Source organism: Podarcis filfolensis, assembly GCF_964270895.1.
Source record: "Podarcis filfolensis genome assembly, chromosome: 3".
NCBI classification, from domain to species: domain Eukaryota; kingdom Metazoa; phylum Chordata; class Lepidosauria; order Squamata; family Lacertidae; genus Podarcis; species Podarcis filfolensis.
In genome coordinates this window covers 39,079,209-39,102,738 of record NC_139606.1, presented here as the reverse complement: position 1 = coordinate 39,102,738, position 23,530 = coordinate 39,079,209, and the positions used below count along the sequence as shown (strand labels likewise).

At 38.8% G+C, this 23,530-nt stretch overlaps 1 protein-coding gene and 1 long non-coding RNA gene across 7 annotated transcripts in view; one reads left to right on the top strand and one right to left on the bottom strand.

Moving 5' to 3' along the window:
- The window catches only part of KCNQ5 (potassium voltage-gated channel subfamily Q member 5), a 255,071-nt gene that overhangs the window by 1,539 nt on the left and 230,002 nt on the right, over window positions 1-23,530 (bottom strand). For 3 of the 4 annotated variants that reach the window (XM_083607215.1, XM_083607216.1, XM_083607217.1), the window contains 6 exons: window positions 19,940-20,034; window positions 17,443-17,469; window positions 7,387-7,607; window positions 3,368-3,476; window positions 960-1,091; window positions 67-193 (listed from right to left, as the gene is read on the bottom strand). In XM_083607215.1, coding sequence (XP_083463341.1) covers window positions 67-193; window positions 960-1,091; window positions 3,368-3,476; window positions 7,387-7,607; window positions 17,443-17,469; window positions 19,940-20,034 — 711 coding nt within the window. Of the gene's footprint in view, window positions 1-66; window positions 194-959; window positions 1,092-3,367; window positions 3,477-7,386; window positions 7,608-12,589; window positions 12,647-17,442; window positions 17,470-19,939; window positions 20,035-23,530 lie in introns of all 4 variants that reach the window. The other variant, XM_083607218.1, reaches the window with a different exon arrangement.
- LOC310759808 lies at window positions 143-23,198 on the top strand. 3 transcript variants are annotated; one of them, XR_014546510.1, is made up of 3 exons: window positions 143-238; window positions 13,629-13,859; window positions 23,064-23,198. It is a non-coding gene; the product is annotated as an uncharacterized lncRNA (long non-coding RNA). The 3 variants fall into 3 exon arrangements; XR_014546511.1 differs by lacking the exon at window positions 23,064-23,198 and adding an exon at window positions 3,150-3,272 and having other exon boundaries at window positions 157-238; window positions 13,629-15,442; XR_014546512.1 differs by lacking the exon at window positions 23,064-23,198 and adding an exon at window positions 3,150-3,314 and having other exon boundaries at window positions 157-238; window positions 13,629-15,442.

Sequence of the window (23,530 nt, the reverse complement as noted above, 5' to 3'; positions counted from 1 at the left end):
TTTAAATTACTGAAATAGTGATCAATGAAATAAAATGGGACTCGTGATCTTTGAGAGTCATGTTACCTGTTTTTCCACCTTGACTACGCGTCCTAGCATGCTAAGGTCATCAGCTGTCTCATTCTCTGCAGTATTTTTCTCTCGACTTCTTTTATCAGAGGCAATTTGTCCCCTTCCAAGAATCTGGTCAACCCTGCAAGGTAGTTAAATATACACGTGTGCAAGATCACTTCAACAGGTAAGAGTACTTTCATTTTGACCCTACAAGCAGAATTTTCATTTTGGAATGAAGGTGCATTCTAAAAAAATGGGTATAGATTCTGGCTACGATGAAGGGCTTTTTTGTTTCTACTGCACACAGTGATTTCTCCTTTCAAACAAATGACTGTCAATTTTATCTTTTGAGTTGGCCAATTAACTATGGGGGGAAAAGGGAAGTACAGTGGTACCTCGGGTTACAGACGCTTCAGGTTACAGACTCCGCTAACCCAGAAATAGTACCTCGGGTTAAGAACTTTGCTTCAGGATGAGAACAGAAATCGTGCTCCGGCGGCAGCAGGAGGCCCCATTAGCTAAAGTGGTGCTTCAGGTTAAAAACAGCTTCAGGTTAAGAACAGACCTCCGGAACGAATTAAGTACTTAACCCAAAGTACCACTGTAGTTGCCTAGAATTAGTTTGCTACCTGTCAGAACACTGATCAGAGTTGTCGAGAGTGACAACTATCTGTTTAGTGGTTAATGCACAAATATCTGTAGACAGTTGTCCGCTATTGTTTTTAAATCTGATTTTTTATTTCAGACACAAATGAACTTGTGGGCACAATCTGCAAAAGCTCAAGGAAAATTAGTATCAAGGAGACACAGTAGTGTTAAAACACAAAGCTTGGTTTTTGCCAAGCTAAAGATAAAAGGCAGTTTATATGAAGGAACTTATTTGTAAAAGGATTTCCATCCCTTACCTTGATTGAAGACTTTTAATTCTGCACAACATATCCAGGTGGCCTGCTGAATACTGTTCTATGACATCTTTAACATCATAGGGACGCAAAGTTTCTTTAAATTTCCTTTTGGCAACATGAAATTTCATGATTCTGTACAAGAAATACGATCTAGATTAATTATCCATATGCACTTTATACATCAAAACAAGGCCATGAAAGTGGCCAATCAATAAGCTCACACAAAATAATCAGCAATTCTAGATAGGCTAAGGATGATAATATTTTTACTGAGAACTATTTAGGAAATTAAATGTGCTTAAGAAGCTCCATTCCATGGGGTAGTATTCAACTAAATATTTGTGCTAGTATTCAACTAAATATTAGTGCTAGTGCAATGGAACTCATCCCTGCCCCTTTGCTTTGTACATGACCTGCACTATTTCTAAATATATTCTGAAGTGTTGGGGAAAACCTCAGAACACATTTAAGGGACACAAGGAGGAAGGAGATGGAGAAAAATTCTTGTGCTGATGTAACACTTCCCTTAGCACTACAACCCATTATTTCTACTGTACTATGATAAATGAAAATATAAACAAGAAGTGGGGAACCTCCAGGCAGTGGGTCAAACATGGCCTTCTATCTGGCTCTCGTAACTTCCCCCCTTCCCAATGCCATAACCCCTTTCTTGCTACACTCCTCACTGGCCTACTTCGCACCTTTAACTGCCTTTGCCTGGAACTGGGACAGTGCCTCTTGCTTGCCAAGATACAGGATGCTGCATGGTATGTGGGTGTGTGCAGAAACCCCTGGCTTCTGCACGACTAATGTGGTCAACTATTGCAAACTACTGTAAGAGTTATAGCCACTGTCTCACCCTGTTTTGGCCATGAGCCCACAAACTACAGGCATGCAGTTGCCAGAAGGTTGGCCCCAAGAAAATGTGGTTCTTGGGTTGGAGAACATGTTCCACTCTTGATATCAACTGTCCCAATATCATGCCTATACTGAAGGATAAGCACTTTCCATAGACTGAGAGAAACTTGTGCAGCTTTATGCGAATGTAAAAGCGAGATTGTTTTCACTAATGCCAAGAAATAACTCCATCCCAAATCACTTCATTATATTCCTCAAATGGACCTGTGTTTTCAGTGTACCTCCGTCACAGTTATGGCCCCAGCTGTACTGTACATTTACTATATTACACTATCACATGGAAATTGTTCCAAAGATTTTCTTGTGTGTTATAAAAGGTGCTTAAATTTTCATTTTGCAAAAGGAAACTTTGTGTATTCATTTTGCTTCTCATTAATTATTAAATTGTTACTGTTTATTTGAGTTAGACCAGCAGCTTATTCATTTAATTGCTTTTGGTTGTTTCTGTTTTAAACCCAATCCTAGAACACATTCGCTGAGGGTCTACCTCCTCCACTAGAACCTTTCTTTCATAACTCCAATTCATCATTCCAATAAAAGTTGTCAAGCTTCAGCAACTTTGGGAGGCTAGATAGTTTTGATTATGATGAAATGAGGCAAGTAGAAATCAATTATAAAATATATGTTTTTCTCTTAGTAATCAGGGAAGAAGTACTTTGCTGCTGGCTTATTTCTAATGCTATTTTATTCTGACATATTTTCCAACACAATTTATGAAAACACTACATAATTTGTCATCAGTTCAAAAGATTAAAAAGCACTTTTCTGACATAAGTATTGGTCAACTGAACTATTCCTTACAGATGGCAATTTGCATCATTTTCAATACAACATGTTGATGGATATGTTCAGCAGAGCCTATACTTCCAAGTAATGTTAGATTTAGATAAACCGAAATTTCCTCTGTACGCTTCATAACATACTATTTGGATCATAGAACTGAGAGTGGAAAAAAATTTGCTCGAGATGCCTGTGACAAAGCAGACTCTAGTCCACATAATCTTATGACACAATAAATACGTTAGTAATTAAAGTGCCTCAAGATTCTTAGTTGAATTAGAATGGTACATCAGATAGAGAGCACTGACATACTGTTGCCAGAACTATTTTATTTGCAAGAGGCAAAGCAAATAAACCACTCAGTTTTTCAAAGCACTATTCTAGTAACCTACTTGTCTTGGACTACATGTGTTCTAATTTTCAGCATTTAATCTGAGTATGGTGCAAGTTCTTTTTCATATATACTGTACATTAAGTATAGTTATGTTACAGGCACCTGCTGCCCTGAAAACCCAATAGGCAAGGTAGAAAGAAGTGGCCTAAATTTCCCTCTTCCATCTCAGTTAACAGATGACTGTGTAATCTGAAGTGCAGCTGGACTTCGATTCAATCAAAGTACAGTGTCCCTACAATTTGTTGTGATAGTATTTCTTCTAGGTACATCTGTGAAGTTTGATGTGTTTTCTCTTGTTAATGTATTTGCCACCTACCTGATAGCTCTGATTACTGTTTTAAGTGCAGGGGTGAGATCTTCTACTGAGACATCACACTGGCATCCTCTTTCATCATATACATCATCTGTAGCAATACTGGCTTCAGCTGCAAGAGAAATTCCGCATAAATGATATGCATACCTATAGAGAATGCAAGGGTCAATTAAAGTATGAAAAGGTCAAATATTCTAAAAGCTGTCAAACTCAAAATAATCTTACTGGAGGGAATAATTGGTCTTTACAGAAAATCAAACCTGTAACTGTTTACAAATGCTTACTGGAATTCTGTAAAGTAGGCATGCAGAAGCTTAGAAAAGAATAGAATAGAGTGTGCTATACAGCTCAAATAATTGAAAATTCTGTTAGACTCTATATGGAACATTTCATTAGACTTAATTTATTCAGCAAAAAATGATGTTTTGGGTATATTGGGCTTCCCAGTGTCTTTATAGGAAGTCACTCATACAGATGGATGCTGGAAGTGGAATTGGAGAAATCCCTGATAGTTGCAGATGTCCATTTAAATTCCACTCCTATGATATAAAGACTAACAGCAGGACAAAAAAAGTGTATTTTGTGAGCCTTTATGTTTGCCAGATTTATCCTTCAAAACTGGAAGGACAAATAGCAGTGGTCCAATGGCCTTGCTGCACTTGCTAGAACTGAATGCATTGCTTATAAATGTCAGTTTTATTTGGATTATCTGCCAGGACATTTGGATAGCATATGCCTACTTGAATCATAGAATTGTAGAGTTGGAAGGGACCCTGAAGGTCATATTTTCCAACCCCCTACAATGCAGGAATTTCAATGAAAGCATCCATTACAGATGACCATCCAACTTCTGCTGAAAAACTTCCAGTGGAGAGTACACCACCTCCTGAGGAAGACTGTCCCACTGTCAAACAGCTTTTATTGTCAGAAAATTATTCCTGATGTTTAGCTGGAATCTCCTTTTTTGTAATTTGAATCCATTGGTTTGGGTCCTAGCTTCCAGAGCAAGAGAAAACAGCAGAGCCCCTCAAATGGCAAAGGATGGGGTAGCTGGACAGGGCTGGGCAGAGGGACAACTCCACTTCATCTGACCTCTCACCAGGGCTGATTAGGGCTTTAGTTCTGTAAGATAGTGTAAGTTTCAGCAATATTTTTTGTGGTTTACCTTGGCGAGAGTGGAACTATAAATGCAGCTTTCATTTTTTCCTTAGAGTGCTGTTCTTAGAGTGAGCAACAGCCAAGGTATATCTGCCTACTCAACAAAATAGAAACACTTTTATCATCCTATTTGCTTGTTTTGTGAGAACTGTCAAATGCTGGCAGTAATCAAGCATTGATCAAGGTCTAAAATCCTCTCTTCTAAGTTCTGCTGATGTGCTGAAAGAATGACCAAAGTCAAGTCCCATTTCAACAGCTTAACTCTTTGAGGCCAAAAACAGATGCATATTCCAAATAGGTTTTTCGGGAGTCCTGTTTTCAGAGGCAATTTTATTAATTTTGGGGCTCAGAATTATTACAGGCAGATATATTTGCCTATTGACAGATTATTGGGCAGTGGCACTTCCACTCCATCAAAATCCTGCTTATTCCAGAACAGCAGATTGGAGTTTGGGATCACACTGTTAGCCTTATCCTTCATGAATTTGTCTTTTAAAGCTGTCTATTAATGACCACTAGTCATGATGGCTAAATACTACCTCTTAGGTCAGAGGCACTATGTTTCTGAATATAACTCAACTGCAGCAGGGTAAACTAGGGCTGCCAAATTTTAGCCACATACTCAGCACCCCACATTGGATTTCTTACTAATATTTATCTGAGAATTAAATACTAATTTCTGAAAGCCTTTGGCACATAAAGCTTTTTTATTTAATTAAAACAAAATCCTTCTGTTTCAAATAATTATGCAGAATTGCAAGATGTTTTAAAAGCCATAAGAGCAATAGTTACATGGTTAAAATGATAACCACATTTTAACTGTAACTTAATGATTCCATCATGAAACAGTAGGCTATAGTCACCATACTGTGGCTTTCTTTGCTTTATCTTCCTTAACTCTGGGTAGTTTCTCATACAATGCTTTGAACTCAGGCACTGCGGTTGATTCACCGGAGGGTACCAATCATACTTATTCCAATGTCCTGTGTACTTCACAGATCTGACTATGATGGGGAAGGGATGGCCATAGGATTGTCACCCCCTTTTTGCTTTTTAACTCAGAAAAGCAAAAACTTCAGCTGCTGAAACACTATGTGTTATGGAGATGCAATGATGCATCAGCTGCAAAAAAGCTGGCAAGCCTAGGTAGGCAACACTCATTAAACAGACACCTGTCATTCTTACTATATGTCTTGTAAACCATGCAGATCTATCAGGAAAGTGTATTATATATGAAAATTATTCATTGTAAACCACTAAGGAACTGAATAGAGGCTGACCAGAGAGCAAGACAGTTCAACTGAGAAGAAAGTGTTTGTGTACAAAGGAAAATAGTCATTAAAAAGACATAAATAATATAAAAGGACAAGGGAAGAAGTAAATTGAGGATGCCATAACAGTGTTTCCATTTTTAAAAACAAGTTTCTAACCCTGATGACTGCAAAATCACACTGAAGGCAATGAAAGGGCAGAATTCATGTGAGCTTACAAAAATAGGAATGGAAATCAAATGCATCCTTGTAGAGTTCTTTTTAATTAATAACGTGAAATGTCTGTGCACTTTCTCATGATGGAACACTTTGATGGGTTAGTAAGTTGCACCACCCCTTCAAGATATATTGAATACTAATTATCTCATATAACGGGCTGGAAAGATTAAATGGTTTGGATACAGATTAAATAGATTCCTTTAGGAAAAACCACAAATTCAAACTGAATAGGTTTAGAACATGGCCTACTACCAGCACGTAACAAAAGTAGCTTTAAATGTAGGTACTGTTCACAGTAATAAAGAGAACTAAAAGTAGGCAAAACTTTTTTTTGGGGGGGTGACACTTTTCGACTTCCAGATGAGTTGGTCAAGCAGACCAAGGAGGTTTGTTTATTTTGAATTAATCCAAAAGGCCTAGAACGTTCTATTTGGCTCAGTTTGTCAGATCTCCCTCCTAAAATATTAGGAATCTTCTGTAGTGCAAAAAGCCACACAGAATTCATCCAGCTTTTCTGCAATCTCTTTTAAGAAATACCTTAACTCTTTTGTTATCCAACCAGCTCTGTAGTTGGCTTCCTGGTTCTGACTGTATTATTATTATTATTTATTAATAATAATAATTAGGCAGAATGGGTCTTTTTTAAAGCAATATGCTCTTTACATTTTTCCCCACATTGCTTATTGTCTACTTTCATTTCTTTTGTCGAAGTTCTCTCTCTGCATGTGTATGTATGTGTCTCATTTGGGTAAGACTTCCATTTTCTGAAAGAAACTTCCTTGACTCTGCTTGTAAACTACTTTGGTGTCCTCTTGGACTTGGTGGCACCCTTTCCAGTTTGTAAAAGGTAAAGGACTCCTGAACAGTTAAGTCCAACCAAGGTTGACTATGGAGTGTGGTGCTCATCTTGCTTTTCAGGCCAAAGGAGCTGGCATTTGTCCACAGACAGTTGTTCGGGTCATGTGGCCAGCACGACTAAACCCCTTCTGTCATAATGAGACATCGTGATGAGTGCCAGAGCGTACTATATCCCAGGTAGTATGAGAGACTATCACCAGAAGGATTTCATCCCTCCGTTGTACACGGGTACAATAGGGTTTGGAGCCTGCCTGTTAATGACCAGATACAGTTGGATAGGAGAGAGCCCATACAATCTTTGGACTGTCCCGTATATGTGAAGGTACAGACACATAAAGTACCTTTAAATTAAGCAGCAGTAGGAGAAGCATGGCTTCAGCAAGATTAGGATCAAAGCACAGAACCTCCTAAATGTCTGTGCGGCTTTACTATGATGAAAATCAAATTTGTGGTTGTAAGATGGATAACTACAATGAGTAACACACTTGGTACTTTAAAAAAACAAATAAACCTTACTATCTGGCACTGGCTTAGGCTGTGAACTCTTCAAACGCAGGGAAGGTCGGAAGCGTGTTCGGTCATTGAAGCTCCAGCTCTTTTGGACTTTTGTTGGGCTGCCCTCTGCCGTAATATCAGTACTTGGTGATCTCCTGTCACCAACTGAAGCTTGCCTGTTCTTGATACTCTGTCCACGTGGGCTAGCCATCCGTACCCGTTCCTTAAAGCTCAGTTTTTGACTGTGAAAGCAGAAAATTTATTTTACTTCATACTTCATTCCAACTCACTGTAATTGTTGTACAGTGCTGAATAGATGTACATATATGTCCCAGTCTACTGAACAGGGTGCACTCAGATGGTTATATGAATCTATTATATGTGTGGAGGGGGAGTCACCTTTCATTTCAAAGGAATGGCTGTGTAAAACAGCTCCCTTCACTGAAATGAATGGGAAAGCTGTTCTGGAAAGAGAGATAATTTCATGCCAGTGCATGAACCCTCCCACTTGGATCATATTGCTGGTTTGGGGTAATAAGGCAAAGATCCTCAGGTGCATACTCCAGTCTTGTGGAGGGATCTCAGGAGGAGGAAGAATTGTGGCCTTCCTCCCCTTTGCAGTGGCTCTCATAGGTTTTGGCGTGGCTAGCCCTTCACTCTAAAATGTTTCTGCTAGGGAACTGTATATATATATAAATATTCCCCTCAAATAAGGGACAATGGGTGCATGTACAATTCCTATTTTCTGTATAATTTTATTTTCATTTCATTTTCAATATACTAGGGATTATAATCATTTTGTGTTATCTAATGAGTAAAAAACATATTGTTTACGTCCTATATTATAAAAAATGAAATAAAGTAAAATAAATATAAAAGCTTATCAAATGTCATAGCAAAGCTTCAGTTTTAAACCTTTAGACAGTTGTAACTATGTCTTAAAGTAGCATAGCATAAGTCAGTGCATTTCGAATAATCTAGGAATAATATTGTCAAGTGCTTTTTTGCATGCCATTTGTTAAGACTTACAGCAAGCAAGATTATTTTTGTTATACATGCATTTCCCCCCCAAAACAAGACTTTAATACTCCACAAACATTATTAGCAAACATTACATTTCAAATTCCGTATTACAACACTCATTTGGACAAGACAAAAACAAACATTAAGAAAATTAACAAAATATCTAATAAGTATTATCAATGAAATGAGTATTTCACAAGAGTGTGACATACACTGGTGAATTTCTTGCAGCTGATAGCCCCAAAGCACACTAATGAACTGGGGTTGGAAAATCAGTCAACTGTTAGCAGATCAAAGGTGCTCTATAGCTTCAGATTTCACATCTAAACAAAAACATCAAAGATGCAGGCTGCTTATTATTGAATGATTCTCTTGTTTACTTGCAAAAAAAAAGGGCATTTAGAAATTAGAAGTTGCAGAGTAATCTTAGTTCACATTTTCATGTGAAATATATACATTACTCTCAACTGAACACTAGTAATGTTTGCATAGTGCAATCCTTAAAAAAATTTACTCAGAGGTATGTCTAAATTAAATAGGACACTCTCTAGTATGTGTGTCTAGGGTTGTAACCAGTCACTGTACATCAGTAAGACACAAATGGAGGTTCCACGTTGGAAGAGATGTGGAATGGTGCTGGGGTTCATAGATTTAGCTCTGCCATTGCTCTTTGCTTCTTGAATGGGCAGTTGCAAGTGGAAAAATCTCTAGAACTCGACCAGATTTTACTGTTTTCTGCAGTAAGAACACAGAGTTCTTGTAGAAGCAAATCCTTAGGGGCCATCAAGATACATGTGGCAGAGATTGTCTGCCTGTTGCTATAGCTGCTAATCAAGTTGAGGTCCTGTCTGTTCCACTTATGTCATGGTCCTTGCATCTTACTGCAGCATGACAATACAAAACATTGTAAATGGAAGTGTGTTCTAGAATTACCGAGAAACTTTACAACGTACTGTTCCCTATGCCTAGCTCCAATCTAAAAAGGAAATGTTCTGTATGAGAATATAAAATGAAATTATGAGGCACCATTGTTATGATGTTTATAGATAATAATAAAAATTGCACATGCAACTTAGTACATCTTATCCGCAGTGCAAGCAGAGATCAGGCAGGAGATCATATGCAACAAATCAAGCACATGCTGGACAAATGGAGGGAGTACTAAAATCATATTACCACAATTTAATATTAGAAACATAGTATAAAAAAGTTCTTAGTTGCTGAGAGAGTACCTGTTTCCAGAACTGTCTTAATCTAATCTCCCTGCTTAACCATAAAAGTGTCCATTTTTAAATCCCTTTGGTTCTTATAACATGTCATTCCCCTTAACTATTGGGCAAGAGTCAACTAAAGAATTCCATCAGCAGAAACTCTACACAAGGATATCCATTTGTTCAATGAAGCTTTCCTCTCCCCCCCCCATGTTGGCTCTGAGGGTGTCAGGAGAACCCCCAGAATTGGACACGGGGGGAGGAATGCTCAGTGAGGGAAACCCAAATGTTTGTCTTGATGGAACAATAATAGAATTGTACAGTTGGAAGGGATCCTGCGGGTCATTAGCCTATTGTATTTTTTTGTGTTTATACTCTGTTTCTTCTTTTTTCCAAAACACTGCTGCCTACATATAGCTCAGGTTATATACTTTGTTTTATTTCCCCCCCTCCAACTGCCCCAAGGATATACTTGATAGGTATAATTATAATAAATATTTATTGAAAGCTGGAGACTGAACTATGACTGTGGTAGAGAGTTATGCAAACATAAATGGCAATCAGAAACACATAAATATAAGACTTCATATGATTTAGCATATGGAATTGTGGAGATGTGCTATGAAGGCCCACCTCCAAATCCCCCTGCCCCATTGCAATGAATGCAAGGCCAGAGCACAACTTATACTCACTATAGGAATGCCAATAGAAACAGCCAGGATAAAGCAATATTTTCACCCTCGAAATGAGAGATGGTAAAACTACATACAGCTCCAGATGTGGAACAACCCTCTAGGCTATCTGCAAGCTATCTTCCAGGAAATTCAGATGGTAAACATAAAAAAGAGCAGTGTGCAAGAAAGAAAAGTTCCATCACGTAAGCAATTGTCTCTCATACAGAAGTATTACTTAGGACCTAGTATGGTCCTCTGCCTAATAGAAATAAAGATGAGGAAACTTCTGTAGATAATTTAATACTTGCCTTCATTTGGATTACATTCTTAAATGGCTGCTAAAAGCAAAAGTTACTCTTGTATTTTTTAAGGTTGAAGAGTAAACTGAAGAATTATTCTGTTTTGTTCTCACTGAGTAAAATAATCATAATCTAGGGAATCTGCTTACAGCTAGCTTGCAAATGACATTATTTGAAGTTCATTAAGGTTCATAGCTGATTTTATGAGGTCAAGTCGATAAGCTATAACTACAAACCAATGAAGGCAGATCAACATAACTGGGTATCTCCTACAAAAAAAGTAGAACAGTTGATAGGTCTGGATATTACTCTGAATATTGTTTCAAGTCACTAGATCTAGCTCTTTTTCCCTTCCAAATGCCTTGACTGCTTTTTTCTTTTGTTATATTTTACTCCTGTATCTACACACTGCCATGTTTTTGTGAGTTCTGTATTTTTCTGCTTTCTCCTATATCTGTAGGCAACACTAGAGGTCGCTGTGGTATCATAGCAGAGCTACACAGGAAAACTGCCGATTAGATAGATAGATAGATAGATAGATAGATATTTGTATGTGATTGTAAGCTGTTTTTAACATATTTTAGTTGCTGTAATCCACCCTGGGACCTTAGGGTGAAGGGCGGGTAATAAATTTAAAAACTACTAGTACTGCTAATAATAACAATAATTTTGCTGAATTATCGTCAACATTTGTGGGATAGAAGATGTAAGTAGGCTCAGACCTGATTCACACACTGAAAATGCAGCTATGTAGAAGTTGCTCTGTTGTTCCACCAACTTTTAAACACATAACCGGAAACCACAAAAATGAGGGGCTGCAATGGTGTGATGAAAACCTCCTAGGACTACATAGGGTTTTATTTACATAAACGGTTCGCTGTGCATGTGGAGCAGTATCCACAATGATATGTTTTAAAGCACCTGCTCTGCCACTCATTCAGTGTATGAATTAGGCCTTAGGACCAAATCCATGAAGCAGTTATCATGCACAAAGTGCATTTCCAAGTTCTACAGAAGAATGACCTTGATCAAATTTTGTTCCCAGTCATTGCCTTCTCATAGATTTATAACTGCTATAAGCAATTTGCATGTGCAAAACCAGGTGCCTTCTTCTGCCCCACTAGCAATAAAACATGTCTCTCCTGTATCATTCTCAACAGCCACAGCAGGCGCTAGAACTCTCCAACAGTTTGACTTCACCCCCGAAGGCATTCTTCCATTATCTCCTGAGACAGACACATGCCAACAATGAATTCTTCCTTTATTGGTTTTTTTAAAAATCAAGAATCATTTTTATTTGATATTACTTCTTGGAAACTTGATGTACTCCCCCCCCCCTTTGGCAGGGAACAGGGGGATTTCCCCCTTGAGATCCAAAAATAGTAATTACTATTTTTGGTTAAATGGCAAAGAGGTCAAGAGATTCCAGCTGGAGTAAACAACTGTTTGAACATGCAGTTCTGCACACTGTACACTGCACTTCACCTACCACAGTCCCCACAAGCTAGGCCACAATGACTCTTCAGAAGTGCAAAACATCTACTACTGTAATTGCTTTGCAAGTGGTCTGTGATTATAGCTGCCTAACTTTACAACCAAACAATGTGGAAACATCAAACACCACTATTGCAAAAATTATATTGGATTCAGGAAAACTTAGTTATTAGAATCATTCATAGCTATTTCTTAGCTCAAGCATATCAGACGGAAGAGCACAAATAGTCTTAAACTAAGGCACTGCAACATCACACTTGTCCCATTGTGTGGAGTATTTAGATTATTGCTACACAAATCATAAGAGGCAATTTCTTTGTGCGTGGCTATTTTGGTATATAATTGCAGGCAGCAAGCAACAAGGAAAATTACAAGCAATTGTAGTGGGCGACCCAGCCAAATAATGAAGAACCCTTTGAAGAGTAAAAACTGTAAAGCATTAAGAAGGGGAAATAAACTCTTCATGCACCTGATGTTAGTTGGCATTCCCAAATATCATGTGAATAGACAGGATGCTGGATACCTATGTTTCCGAGAGGTGTACATCCTGAAGAGCTTCTGTTTATTACTATAAAGCTTACTAGGAGTGAGGGGAAATAGAGGATCATATTACTAAGCATTCCATGTGAGGAAAGGGGTTAGGTTTTCTGTGTAAGGCAAGTCAGACCACTACCGTTTTTGTTTATTAAAATTTACAAGCCAATTGTAAAATGTAAGATTGCTGTGTCAAACAGAAGTCAGAATTGTGATTATAACGAAATGTATCCAGAAATGACAGTCAAAAGTCCTGAACATTCATCTAAGACAAAACTCCTGCAATGTATATCCAAAGACAGGTTCAGGATCAGAATATATTACTACAATATAACAGAATAGTAAAAGCCCATCTTCCTAATGGAGTAAAATTCATTTCTCTGTTGACAGCCCTCAGTAATTGATAACCTATTTAAGCTTTCAGCAATCTTATGTAGGTTATATGTCAAGCTATCCTTTAAGCAAAGCTTCTTGTGAACAACAAATTTTAACTGGAATGTGTAGAAATTGTGGTTTACCCATGGTCAGTACAAAATATATTGTCCTTCACCTCAGTTTCCAAAAAGAGTAAACTGAAGTTCAACTGACAATGTATGTTATGCTCAATAGTTTGTGCAGTTTTTCCATTAAAAGGGAAACCTATTTGATAGTCACAGTCATAAATATGCAACACCTAGCAAAACAGAAAATCTAAAATATTGTTTATTTAAAAATAGAATTTAAAACACATCAGTTAAGTGTTAACATTACTAAGGTTGTATCCATTGGTGTTGCTTGATGATAAAGCTTCTGTCCGCAGTACTGGAAGGAAGCCATTTTCATCTGTTTCCCTTCCCCGCTGCACCACTCCCAAATCTGCTCTGGAGAGGCCCTTACTCCCCTAAAGCAGATTTAGGGGGCTGCATGGGAAACCATTGGATACAGCCCATAATATCAATATTACTGCCTTGTTACTTATTTAATATTTTTGTGCCTGTTAATATTAATGCTGCTTTGTTTATTAAAAGACTAAACTCTGTACATCATAGGTGAGGAACCAGAGGCATAGAAGCTGAATGTGGCCCTGCAGGTCCCCCTGTCTGGCTCTCAGGACTCTTCTCAGAGCACATCCCATTGCTAGACCATACCTGCTCTCCCCAAGCCACACCTCATCTGCCCTGCTTCATGTCTCCCTTTGAGTGTTTTTGCCTGCCTGGAATGTGTCCTTGAACTGAGGTAATGCCTCTGAATTTTGTGTGGCTGGAATGTATCCTACAAAGGTAAGAAGAGACACATACATTACTCCACTTACTTTTTTCTTGTCCTAAACACCACTGGCTCATGGTTGTCCATGAGCAAACATGGCCCTTCGGTTAAAAATGGTACCTTGTCCTTGGACATAGATATTCCTGCACACTGGCTGAGAACAGCATCTCAAGACATGGCTACTCAAGTGACACTGGCACCATTAAGTACCACAAAGCAAGTCACATATGCTTACCATAAGAATATCCCCACTACATGATCTGTTTCTACACTCTAAATCAGGAATATTCAGCAGCTGCTCAACCCATATAAGAATTGCTAAACAGAGCAGCTCCCATGAAGAAAATTTGAACTGGGAATTTAACTTTCAGTAGCTGAAAATGCACCACAGTATGTTGCAATTATACTATCAGTTAATGCAAAGTATCAGATTATAAGTGATGTAGGCTGATATATGTAGGCCACACTTTAATAGCTGCTAGGAAATATGGGCTACTGATTCACCACAAGAAGGCATAGCTAGCCCCCACCCTCTGTGGATCACTGGCTTGGGAGCTTAAGTCCCATTATGCTTACTTGGTGGCTTTGGGTGATCAACAATTTCTGAGCCTTTAACATGGGTATGTTGTCAGTTAAATGAGAAAATATTGTATATTGAAATATGTAATACAGAAAATAAATAATACTCAGCCTGGGATGCCAACTGAAGAGTATGTTGTTTTTAAAATGCTGAAGTCATATTTACAATAGATATATGGTTGTTACATTGGTCTTAAAGCAGACGTGGGCCACCTCTGTGTCTCTTGGCCTAATTTCATGCAGGTGGTAAGTAGGGAGGAAATGGGGGTAAAATGGGTGTCAGGAAAGGAAAGGGTGGGAGCCTCACCTAACCAACTCTGGCCTTACCCGTGGCTTGTGGTATGCAGTTCCTTACCCCCGAGGGACTGCAGTCTTCAACAGCAAAAAGGTTATCTACCCCTGTACCTAAAGTATGATAGCTACTACAAACTAAGAACAGTGATGCCTTTTATTAAACCTTATTTTCTTATGAATGTCTCTTATCTCTACAGTAGTCTTGTATTTCTTATTTTTCAAGTGTATATGTTTATATGAATGTGAATGAAGAAAATTAAGTTTATATGATTTGTTGAGCTGGGTCTAGTCATAGCAAAGATCAGGTTTCCTCAACCCCAGCCCTCCAGATGTTTTCAGACTACAATTCCCATCATCCATGACCACTGGTCCTCCTAGCTAGGGATCATGGGAGTTGTAGGCCAAAAAACATCTGGAGGGCCGAGGTTGAGGAAGCCTGGCAAAGATGCTTCAAGATCTTGAAATATCTTAAATATTAGCTCCATGAAAGTTAGTGGGAGGTTTGTGAGTAAATTCCACAGGCCTTTTGGAATATCTTAAAACACTGTTTTAGTTTTTAATAGTTATGGTAGTAACTTGAGTGTGGCAACAGTGCTGACCAAGTTTTGTTTATATATCAGTTTTACTTACTTCTAGACAATGGATTAAATGTGCATTAGCAGTCAGGCTAATTATATACATAGAATCATGGAATTGTACATTTGGAAGTGACCCCAAGGATCAACTAAATCCATCTGCTTGCAATGGAGGAATCTCAACAAGTGTTCCCTTATCCAACTTGAAACCATACTGAACCCTGCTAAACTTTGCAAATGTGCTAGCAGTTTTATTGCTGCACCACTAGGAGGACATGTGAAAGAGAACAATATGAAATTGGTTCTGGCAGCTGTTAGGAGAAGTGGCTCTCACCCAATCTTGAAATTTCTGACTGGGATCCAGAGTATAACAGGATTCCTGTTGCTGGTGATGAAACAACCAACTCCTACACAAAAGGAGAACATTTCCTTTCTCTAATCAGCAGTGGGAAAGCTCTGACTGCATATGCAGTTTCCCTTTGATGGTCCATAGCCTCCTTTTTAAGTAATGCATTTCACATTTGGAGTAATGTATCCAAGGAAACTTTGATCTTGTATTTGCAGTATACCTTACCAGTACATTAAGAGCCGTAGATGACTAAAATTGCTTTAAGAAATAGAGGAGGGGTGCAGACCCTATGGCCCTCAAGATGTTGTGACTACAATTCCCATTATCCCAATCATTGGCCATGTTGAAAAAAGAGGAAAAGTGCAAGCCCAAAAGTAAAACAAAGAGGTTCTAACTTGTCTCTTATGTCTTGGAATAGAGATCTTGGGATCTCAAGGTGGATGAGGTCCATGTGAGAAGGGCCATTCACCTTGCTTATGTATTTCTGACATACAAACGTTACTAGACCAGTGTGGAATTGAATCACAGTGAAAGAGATTCCATTGTGCTTTATGAATTGCCTTAGATGCTTTAAAAAAATCATACAAATTTATGTATAAAAATAGGTACATCTCTGGCTATTAAGCATGATAGTTAAATGGAACCATGTTCAGAGGCAACATACTTTTGATTACCACATGTAAGGAGCAAAAGGAATACCTTCATGCTGTGATTGTGATCTTCCAGAGATACTTGTCCAGTCACTGTTGAAAATAGGATACTGGACTAGATGGACCTTGGCCTTCGATTTTTATTATGTGGACCCTACTTACATCAGAAATCCTGCCAGTGCATAAATGCCTGACAGTGTTTATCCTGCTTCATATAATGGGATCCTTCAAAATTCCCTTTTCATCCTCAAAACCAGATGACTATTTTCTTATAATATAGAATAGTGGCATGTTCACCTGCAGGGAAATTTGAAATGACAGCAGCCTACCCAGCATGGTCCCACTCTCTCTAGGCAGTCAGATTGTGTGGTTGTTAGGATTGTCAAATGATGTTTGCTTCTGTGAGTTTAGACAGCAATAGGAGTGAATATGCAGAAGGCATGGATCTGGAGGTTATGACAATGACATAACTCAAAGTGTGTGAAAATGTTCATCCACTATTCAGGTTTTAGTCATATATGTAGTATTTTCAATCGATCACAACTACACTATTTAGTTAAAAGTTATGTCAGTTGGTGATTTAAATTATTAAGTAATTAAATTAGTTTTGAATTTATATACAGAAGTGTCAATTTAAAAAGTTGTACTGGGGAAAACCATCATATACAAGACATCACCCTCCTTCCTCAGACTGTTTGCTTGTTTGTTTAGGTATTTCAGTTATTTATAAACCACTTAATTACTGACGTTTCTAAGAGGTGTTTTCATGTGTCACAAGGGATGATTCATCTAGCCCTAATTCATTATCCTGGATAGTAAGAGACAAATGTCTTTCAAGTCTTGATCAATCATTCTGTTATCCATTGAAGTATAGTGCTAGGTTCATACTCCTGCAGAATCCATTATTAAATATGCAAATGTTGCTAGGCATCTGTGGATAATACTGAGCAGTATTCCGTTCTCACAATATTATTTTGTCTAGAAAAATTAGAATTCTGTACTTAAATCCTTCCCATTACTGGATCTGAGCATGAGCTTTTTTAGTCAATACTGTGCCAATATATTTGGACCCCGCATTCACAGAGATCTGCACCCATTCTCAAACAACGTTTTTTATTTTTAAAACTATATGCATAGAAACACCACAAACCTGCTAGATGCTTCCCCTTGTTCTTTCCTTCAGGTGTCAATAACGGAAGAGAGAAAGTTTGGGAAGAAAGAAATTTGTTATGCTGGCAGTACCGATTATGATGTGGTTACAAACATTATTAGATAAACGCTATATCACAGCTGGCTGTGTTAATCAAATTAATACATTTAATAATAACATTTTATAAAGCAAACACAAAACATTCAAGCAGGGACTAATATAACTACCGTGACATCAGAAAAAATATTTGAACGGCACCTCAAGGCATGCTAAATGCACTTAGTACATACCATTATTGAATGAGTTGGCAAAGCACTTATTTAGGCAAAATGCAGGTGCTGATATACAGATAACAGAAAGCTGTAGGCTTATTATTAGATGCAGATATCTGTTTTAATGGAGCACATTTGACTTAATAACTGGGACCTGAGATTTCACACAGAGGACTGATGTCAGATAATATTTTTCCTTGGCCAGAAGTGTACTGTAATATATTTAGTCAGACTATGACTTAACTGTTTACATAACTTAGATAACTCTTAAGTCTAAACAGTGATTGTCTAAAACACAATTAAAACCAACATTTCTGGCCTCTGAGAACAAAATATTTTTATTTTGAAGCTTTTAGGAGTTCCAGTGGAGCAATCATGAGCTTTGTGCCTGCCAATTAGATGAAATTTACAAATCAGCTTTCTGTGCCCATCCAAGTGGGGAAAATGGAAGAGAAGACAAACTAGACGGAAACATAATCTTTCTCTGCCACCCTTTGTCTTTTTAAACAGTTGCATGTCTCCCCATATTTTATTGTTGTTAGGCAAAATAGCAGTAACAATTATAGTTTAGCCACAACAAATGGGTCTTGAGAACTCCACATAACTTTCAGTTCCCTTCTGTAAGAAAGGTAGTACACACCAAAGTCTCAGCTCTAGAAGAGAGAGTAAGGAATTTAGGAGTGTATAGGATTCTTGTTCAGAATCTATTTGTTTTCCATCTTCACTTATTCTTACAGCTCAAAATGGTTTGGTGACAGTTTTTAAAGCAAAAGAAATAACAAGAATTGCTGTGCCATATGAAAACATGCTAAAATCCATTCCAAACTTCTAGAACTTTCTTCTGGAAAACACTTTCTAATGTAGATAATACAAGCATGATTTTGTTGTCATAATTCCTAGAAGGATGCCCAATTGATATTGTTGTGTGTGTGTTTGTAATTAAAAAGCAGTACAGTCATACCTCATGTTACGTTTGCTTCAGGTTGCTTACTGCGGCGACCCGGAAGTACAGGAACAGGTTACTTCTGGGTTTTGCCGCTTGCGCAGATGCGCAAAATGATGTCATGTGCATGCGCAGAAGTGGCGAATCGCGACCCGCGCAGACACGGGCTGCGTTCTTTTCAGGTTGCAAACAGGCCTCCGGAACGGATCCCGTTCACAACCAGAGGTACCACTGTATTTTGATTATTCTTTAATATGGAATTTCTGCAATAGGCATGTTTCTCTCAACCAAATTCTGCCCTCAAATGAATAGGGACTATTTCTTTGTTAACTATGATTATCTAACAAGGAACATATATGATGAAATGATATTGTTATCTGCATTTCCATTACACATAGAAGTAGAAAGCTACGCATTTCTCTCCCACTGAAAATAGATGTTTCCCAGGATTCATATCAGTATGACCCATCTAATGGGAATGAAGAACAGCCGTATCAGTTTTATTACTAACACCCTCCTACACAGGTTTCTCACAGGAAGAGGAAACATGTGGAATGTAATTGACAGTAAGGATAACATGGTGACATTTAAGCTTCTGTTTATTACAAAGAAAAAGAAAAACACAGCAGCTTTATGCAAAAAGCACAGTACTGCAAACTGAAAGAAGCAGCAAATTGTTTGTGGTGAATTAACCAGTTGGTTGGGTTTCATTCAGTCTTTTCCTAATCTGAATAGTAACAAGACAAAACCTCTGCTGGTATAAATTAGTGTGGTCCTTTGACCTACATGCTGTTTTTACGCCTGCTTTTTCTTCTAACTCTAAGCACAATTAGATTGAGAGAAACCAATGGAAGTCAGCAGGTCTAAGCTGCTAGAAATCGACAATAAATAATGCAGGGGTAGCCAGTGTGGTGCCCTAGAGATTGGAATAATATATCACCAACCATGTGAAGTAGGATGAATTAGCATTAACTGAGTCCAACACAGGTAATATTTTGCCTAGATGCTATTAGAAGATTAACTTCCAGCAGGGTTTTGAGGGCCTGGTGGCAGAAAAAGTCTTCTATTGCTTTGTTGTAATAATGGCTCAGAAACAAAAGAAAATGGGAATCCGATTTGTCATTATGTTTGGAGGATGTGTAATTGTCTCAGTTTGCTACCTAAGTTCCTTAATGAATGGCATTAAAAGGGGGGGGGGGACAACAAGACAAAACCACACACTGATTTTTATAAGCTCAAAACAGACATCAAGTACAGCACCAGCTGCCAAATTTTTACCTACTTTGTTGGGCTGCAGGTATGCAAGGCCTTCAAATGAGGCTTCCAGGTAGCAATGGAAACGGATTTCTCATCAGCTGCATAACTACGCCATACACACTACATGTAGGATATATGATGAAGAAAGGGAAATAAAGGCAAGAGGGAGCAGGGGATGAAACAAAAAAGAAAAGAAAAGCATATTAGTATACCAATACAAGTCATGGCTTTTTTGTGTCATTTGTAGCACTGATACATGCCTAAGGGGTGGAAGAATACTTTCATAATATCGCCAAGTGGCTGTCAGGTTTGTTCGTCTGCAATCAGTAGCATAAAACCACCAAGCAGCCTTGTGAAAAGGAAACAACAGAAAGCACAAAGGAGCCAACAGTATATGAAATGAAAGCATTGTTATCGCTATGGAAAATCTGCATTTTGTTCAAGCTGGAACCAATACCTGTTACTTTGGCTTAAATAATTAGTTCCGTATGGTTATGCTTGCAGAGTGCAGTGAAGATTTGGTTAGGTATTAAAATTCACAAGAAAACTGTACACAAGAAAGTCACAATTTCAATGGAAGGGCTCCCTTCATTTGTGGAGAAACTGGAATCCAGCAAAGGTTTCCTGCTGAAGGAAGAGAAGGGGTGGGGGCAGTTTTCACTTGATTTCCCTCCATTCCCTTGCAGCCCCCAACCCACCTCCCATGATGTTACAGAGGGTCTCCCAACCTTTTGGAAGGTCGTGCTAGGGGCTGCCAAGCAGAGTTCTGTATTCAATCCTACAGTAGCTTGGGTTGCTCAATAAAATAGAAGGACTTATCTACCACAACTTTAAGAAACTATTTTGCTGCTCTCTCTCTGTGTGTGTGTGCATTTGACATTTATCTCAAATGATTTTAACAGTGCATTATAGTCAATATCAAGTTGCATTCTCATAAACCTGGAGGTATTTAGCAACAACTGTTAGTTGTTTATCCTGGTAATCAGCATTTGAAAATATTACAATAAATAAGATTAATACCAAATACAATTATCTTGGAGAACACATCTTTTAGTGTGATGATAAACTTTATATGGTATTTTGCATACATTATTCTCAGTAATACTGAGGCCATGTTGTAAATTCATGGCTGAGGTAAGATTTTGAACTAGGAAGCTCCCTGCTCACACTTTCAACCACGACACTATGTCTGTACACTACTAAGCATATCATAAAGCTAATAATATATCGTATGAACAGGTTATATTTCTAGGATAGTGGTTTCTAGTCCCAATTTTTCAAATTTCACATTCTTACTATTCATTTTAGTACAAATCAAGAGATTTAGATCTGTGCAAAAAATAACGGCCTTCATCATTGGATGCCTTATGCAATTCTAAGACAAAGTTGAGCCCCAATCAATATGGCCAGGTCTTCCAGTACCATGAGGCTGTGTCTGGCAGTCCCTCTTCACCCCTCTGCCGCTCCTATTAGGACCTGGTGCATTGGCAGAACAATCCTTGCTTTTTGGTTGGCATGGCTCTTTCATTTAGTTGCCCTCTCCCAATGTACGAGCCGGCAGCTCAGGCTATGCACTCCAGCCGGCATCAGATATATGCCATGTGTTGCTCTGCTCATGGGATGCAAGATAGTGCTACTGCATTGCAGCATTTGTTTGACTGGGTGGCACCAAGGTCTCAGGCAAGAGTAGTGAGTGATATGGTGGTGAAGTGTTGAAGGGCAGAACTCTATATGCCTTGCTCCCCCTACGTTGCCTGTTCCCCTCAGGTGTGGTGGAGTTAGTGTTGGTTTAAGATTCAGCTGCCAGTCTGGTAAGTTTCTGTATGTGGGATGGGGGTGGTGGTGTCTTCTTATCTTTAGGCCATGTCTGATACCATTAAAAGCCCTTTGTGGTATTTCTGCACTGGTCCTTGGGGAGCAGAGACTTCAGGCAGAGGAGGCTGTCTGTAACTACTCTGTCTTGAGTTCATCAGGTGTGAATCCTGGGCTAAATTGACACTACTAGTTAACCCTGGCAGAAAGTGAGATGGCGGCTCACCGTCACTGCTTGGGCTGCCATTCTCAAGTGTGGGGATGAACCTGCAGTTTGTAAAGTCCATATTCATGCAGGCTCTTAATTGACAGTTGCTGGCTCATAACAGTATATAGCTGCAATTCAGCAAATATAGAAAGTGAATTCCTATCTCTTCCCTCCTTCACACATTCCCTCCACACATTTTAATATTAACCCTGTTGAGGTTTTGACAGCAATATGCATCCCTCCCATGTTGTTACAAACCATGTATAAAGGAGGCTCCCATGCTTGCCAGGAACTGTGCACAGCCTGGAACTTGTCCAGTGGTCATGTCAGCATAACAGCTTTGATAGGTTCCCTTTCCTCCCAGCTATCATTCTGTTTGGGGAGCGGGAATGCTCTGTGATTGCTCAGACCTCAACTTCCAAGGCAAGCATAAATGACAAGCTGAGGAAATGACTTACTGATCCCCAAAGAGACATTTGGCAGTTGTACTCTGTGGGCATGATCCAGCATAATTCAGGAATCAGTTCTGCCAAAGTTTTTCAGAGGTTTTCAAATCTGGTTTTCAAAGGAATAATGTGTGTGCGCGCACACACACACAAAGAATGGAGAATTGATTCTAGGCTCTTAAATAATAGCTCAGGCAGCATACTAGACAATCGCTTTGGATATAAACCTTGATTTAACTGGGTGTGAAAAAAGCCAAGCAACACAACATGCAGTATTCAAAACAGCAACGAAGTGAAATCTATTGCACTAAAAGGAAATGTAATTAAATGAAGCAGCTGTTTAAAACATCAAATATGCTAACATTTCGATTTACTTTGTTTGATTCCTTCTACACATCAATGCCACCACTGGGAAGGTGCCCATAATTTTAGGCCAACAGCTATTGTGATCAATCATTCAAACTGTTGTAGTGAATTGTTTGGACAGAGGTCTCTTCCTTCAAACTGAATGCATTTACCCCCTGGCACAGTGTCAGAGACCCACTACTAATAATTAATTGAATGTGGGCGATGGTGCTGTGCCATAATTTAATCTGACATTTATTTATCAGTTCTGGCTTTTTATAGAAAACTATATTGTAAACTGTGTCATGCAAAATATCACACAGTATGTATCTTTCTAGGTCTTCTGGAGTGATTATTTCTTGAAAACACTACATACAGTGTGTTATGCAAGCACTGAACATGAGACATGTCAAGCACAAACAGCATCTATTGACATCAACAGGAATTCAGCAGTAAGTGGTGGATTGTAGCCAAGAGTTTAACAGAGAACATACTGGTTGTGTGCATGTAAAGGTAAAGGTAAAGGTACCCCTGCCAATACGGGCCAGTCTTGACAGACTCTAGGGTTGTGCGCTCATCTCACTCTAGAGGCCGGGAGCCAGCGCTGTCCGCAGACACTTCTGGGTCACGTGGCCAGCGTGACGAAGCTGCTCTGGCGAACCGGCACCAGAGCAGCACACGGAAACGCCGTTTACCTTCCCGCTATAAAGCGGTACCTATTTATCTACTTGCACTTAAGGGTGCTTTCGAACTGCTAGGTGGGCTGGAGCTGGGACCAAATGACGGGAGCTCACCCCCCGCGGGG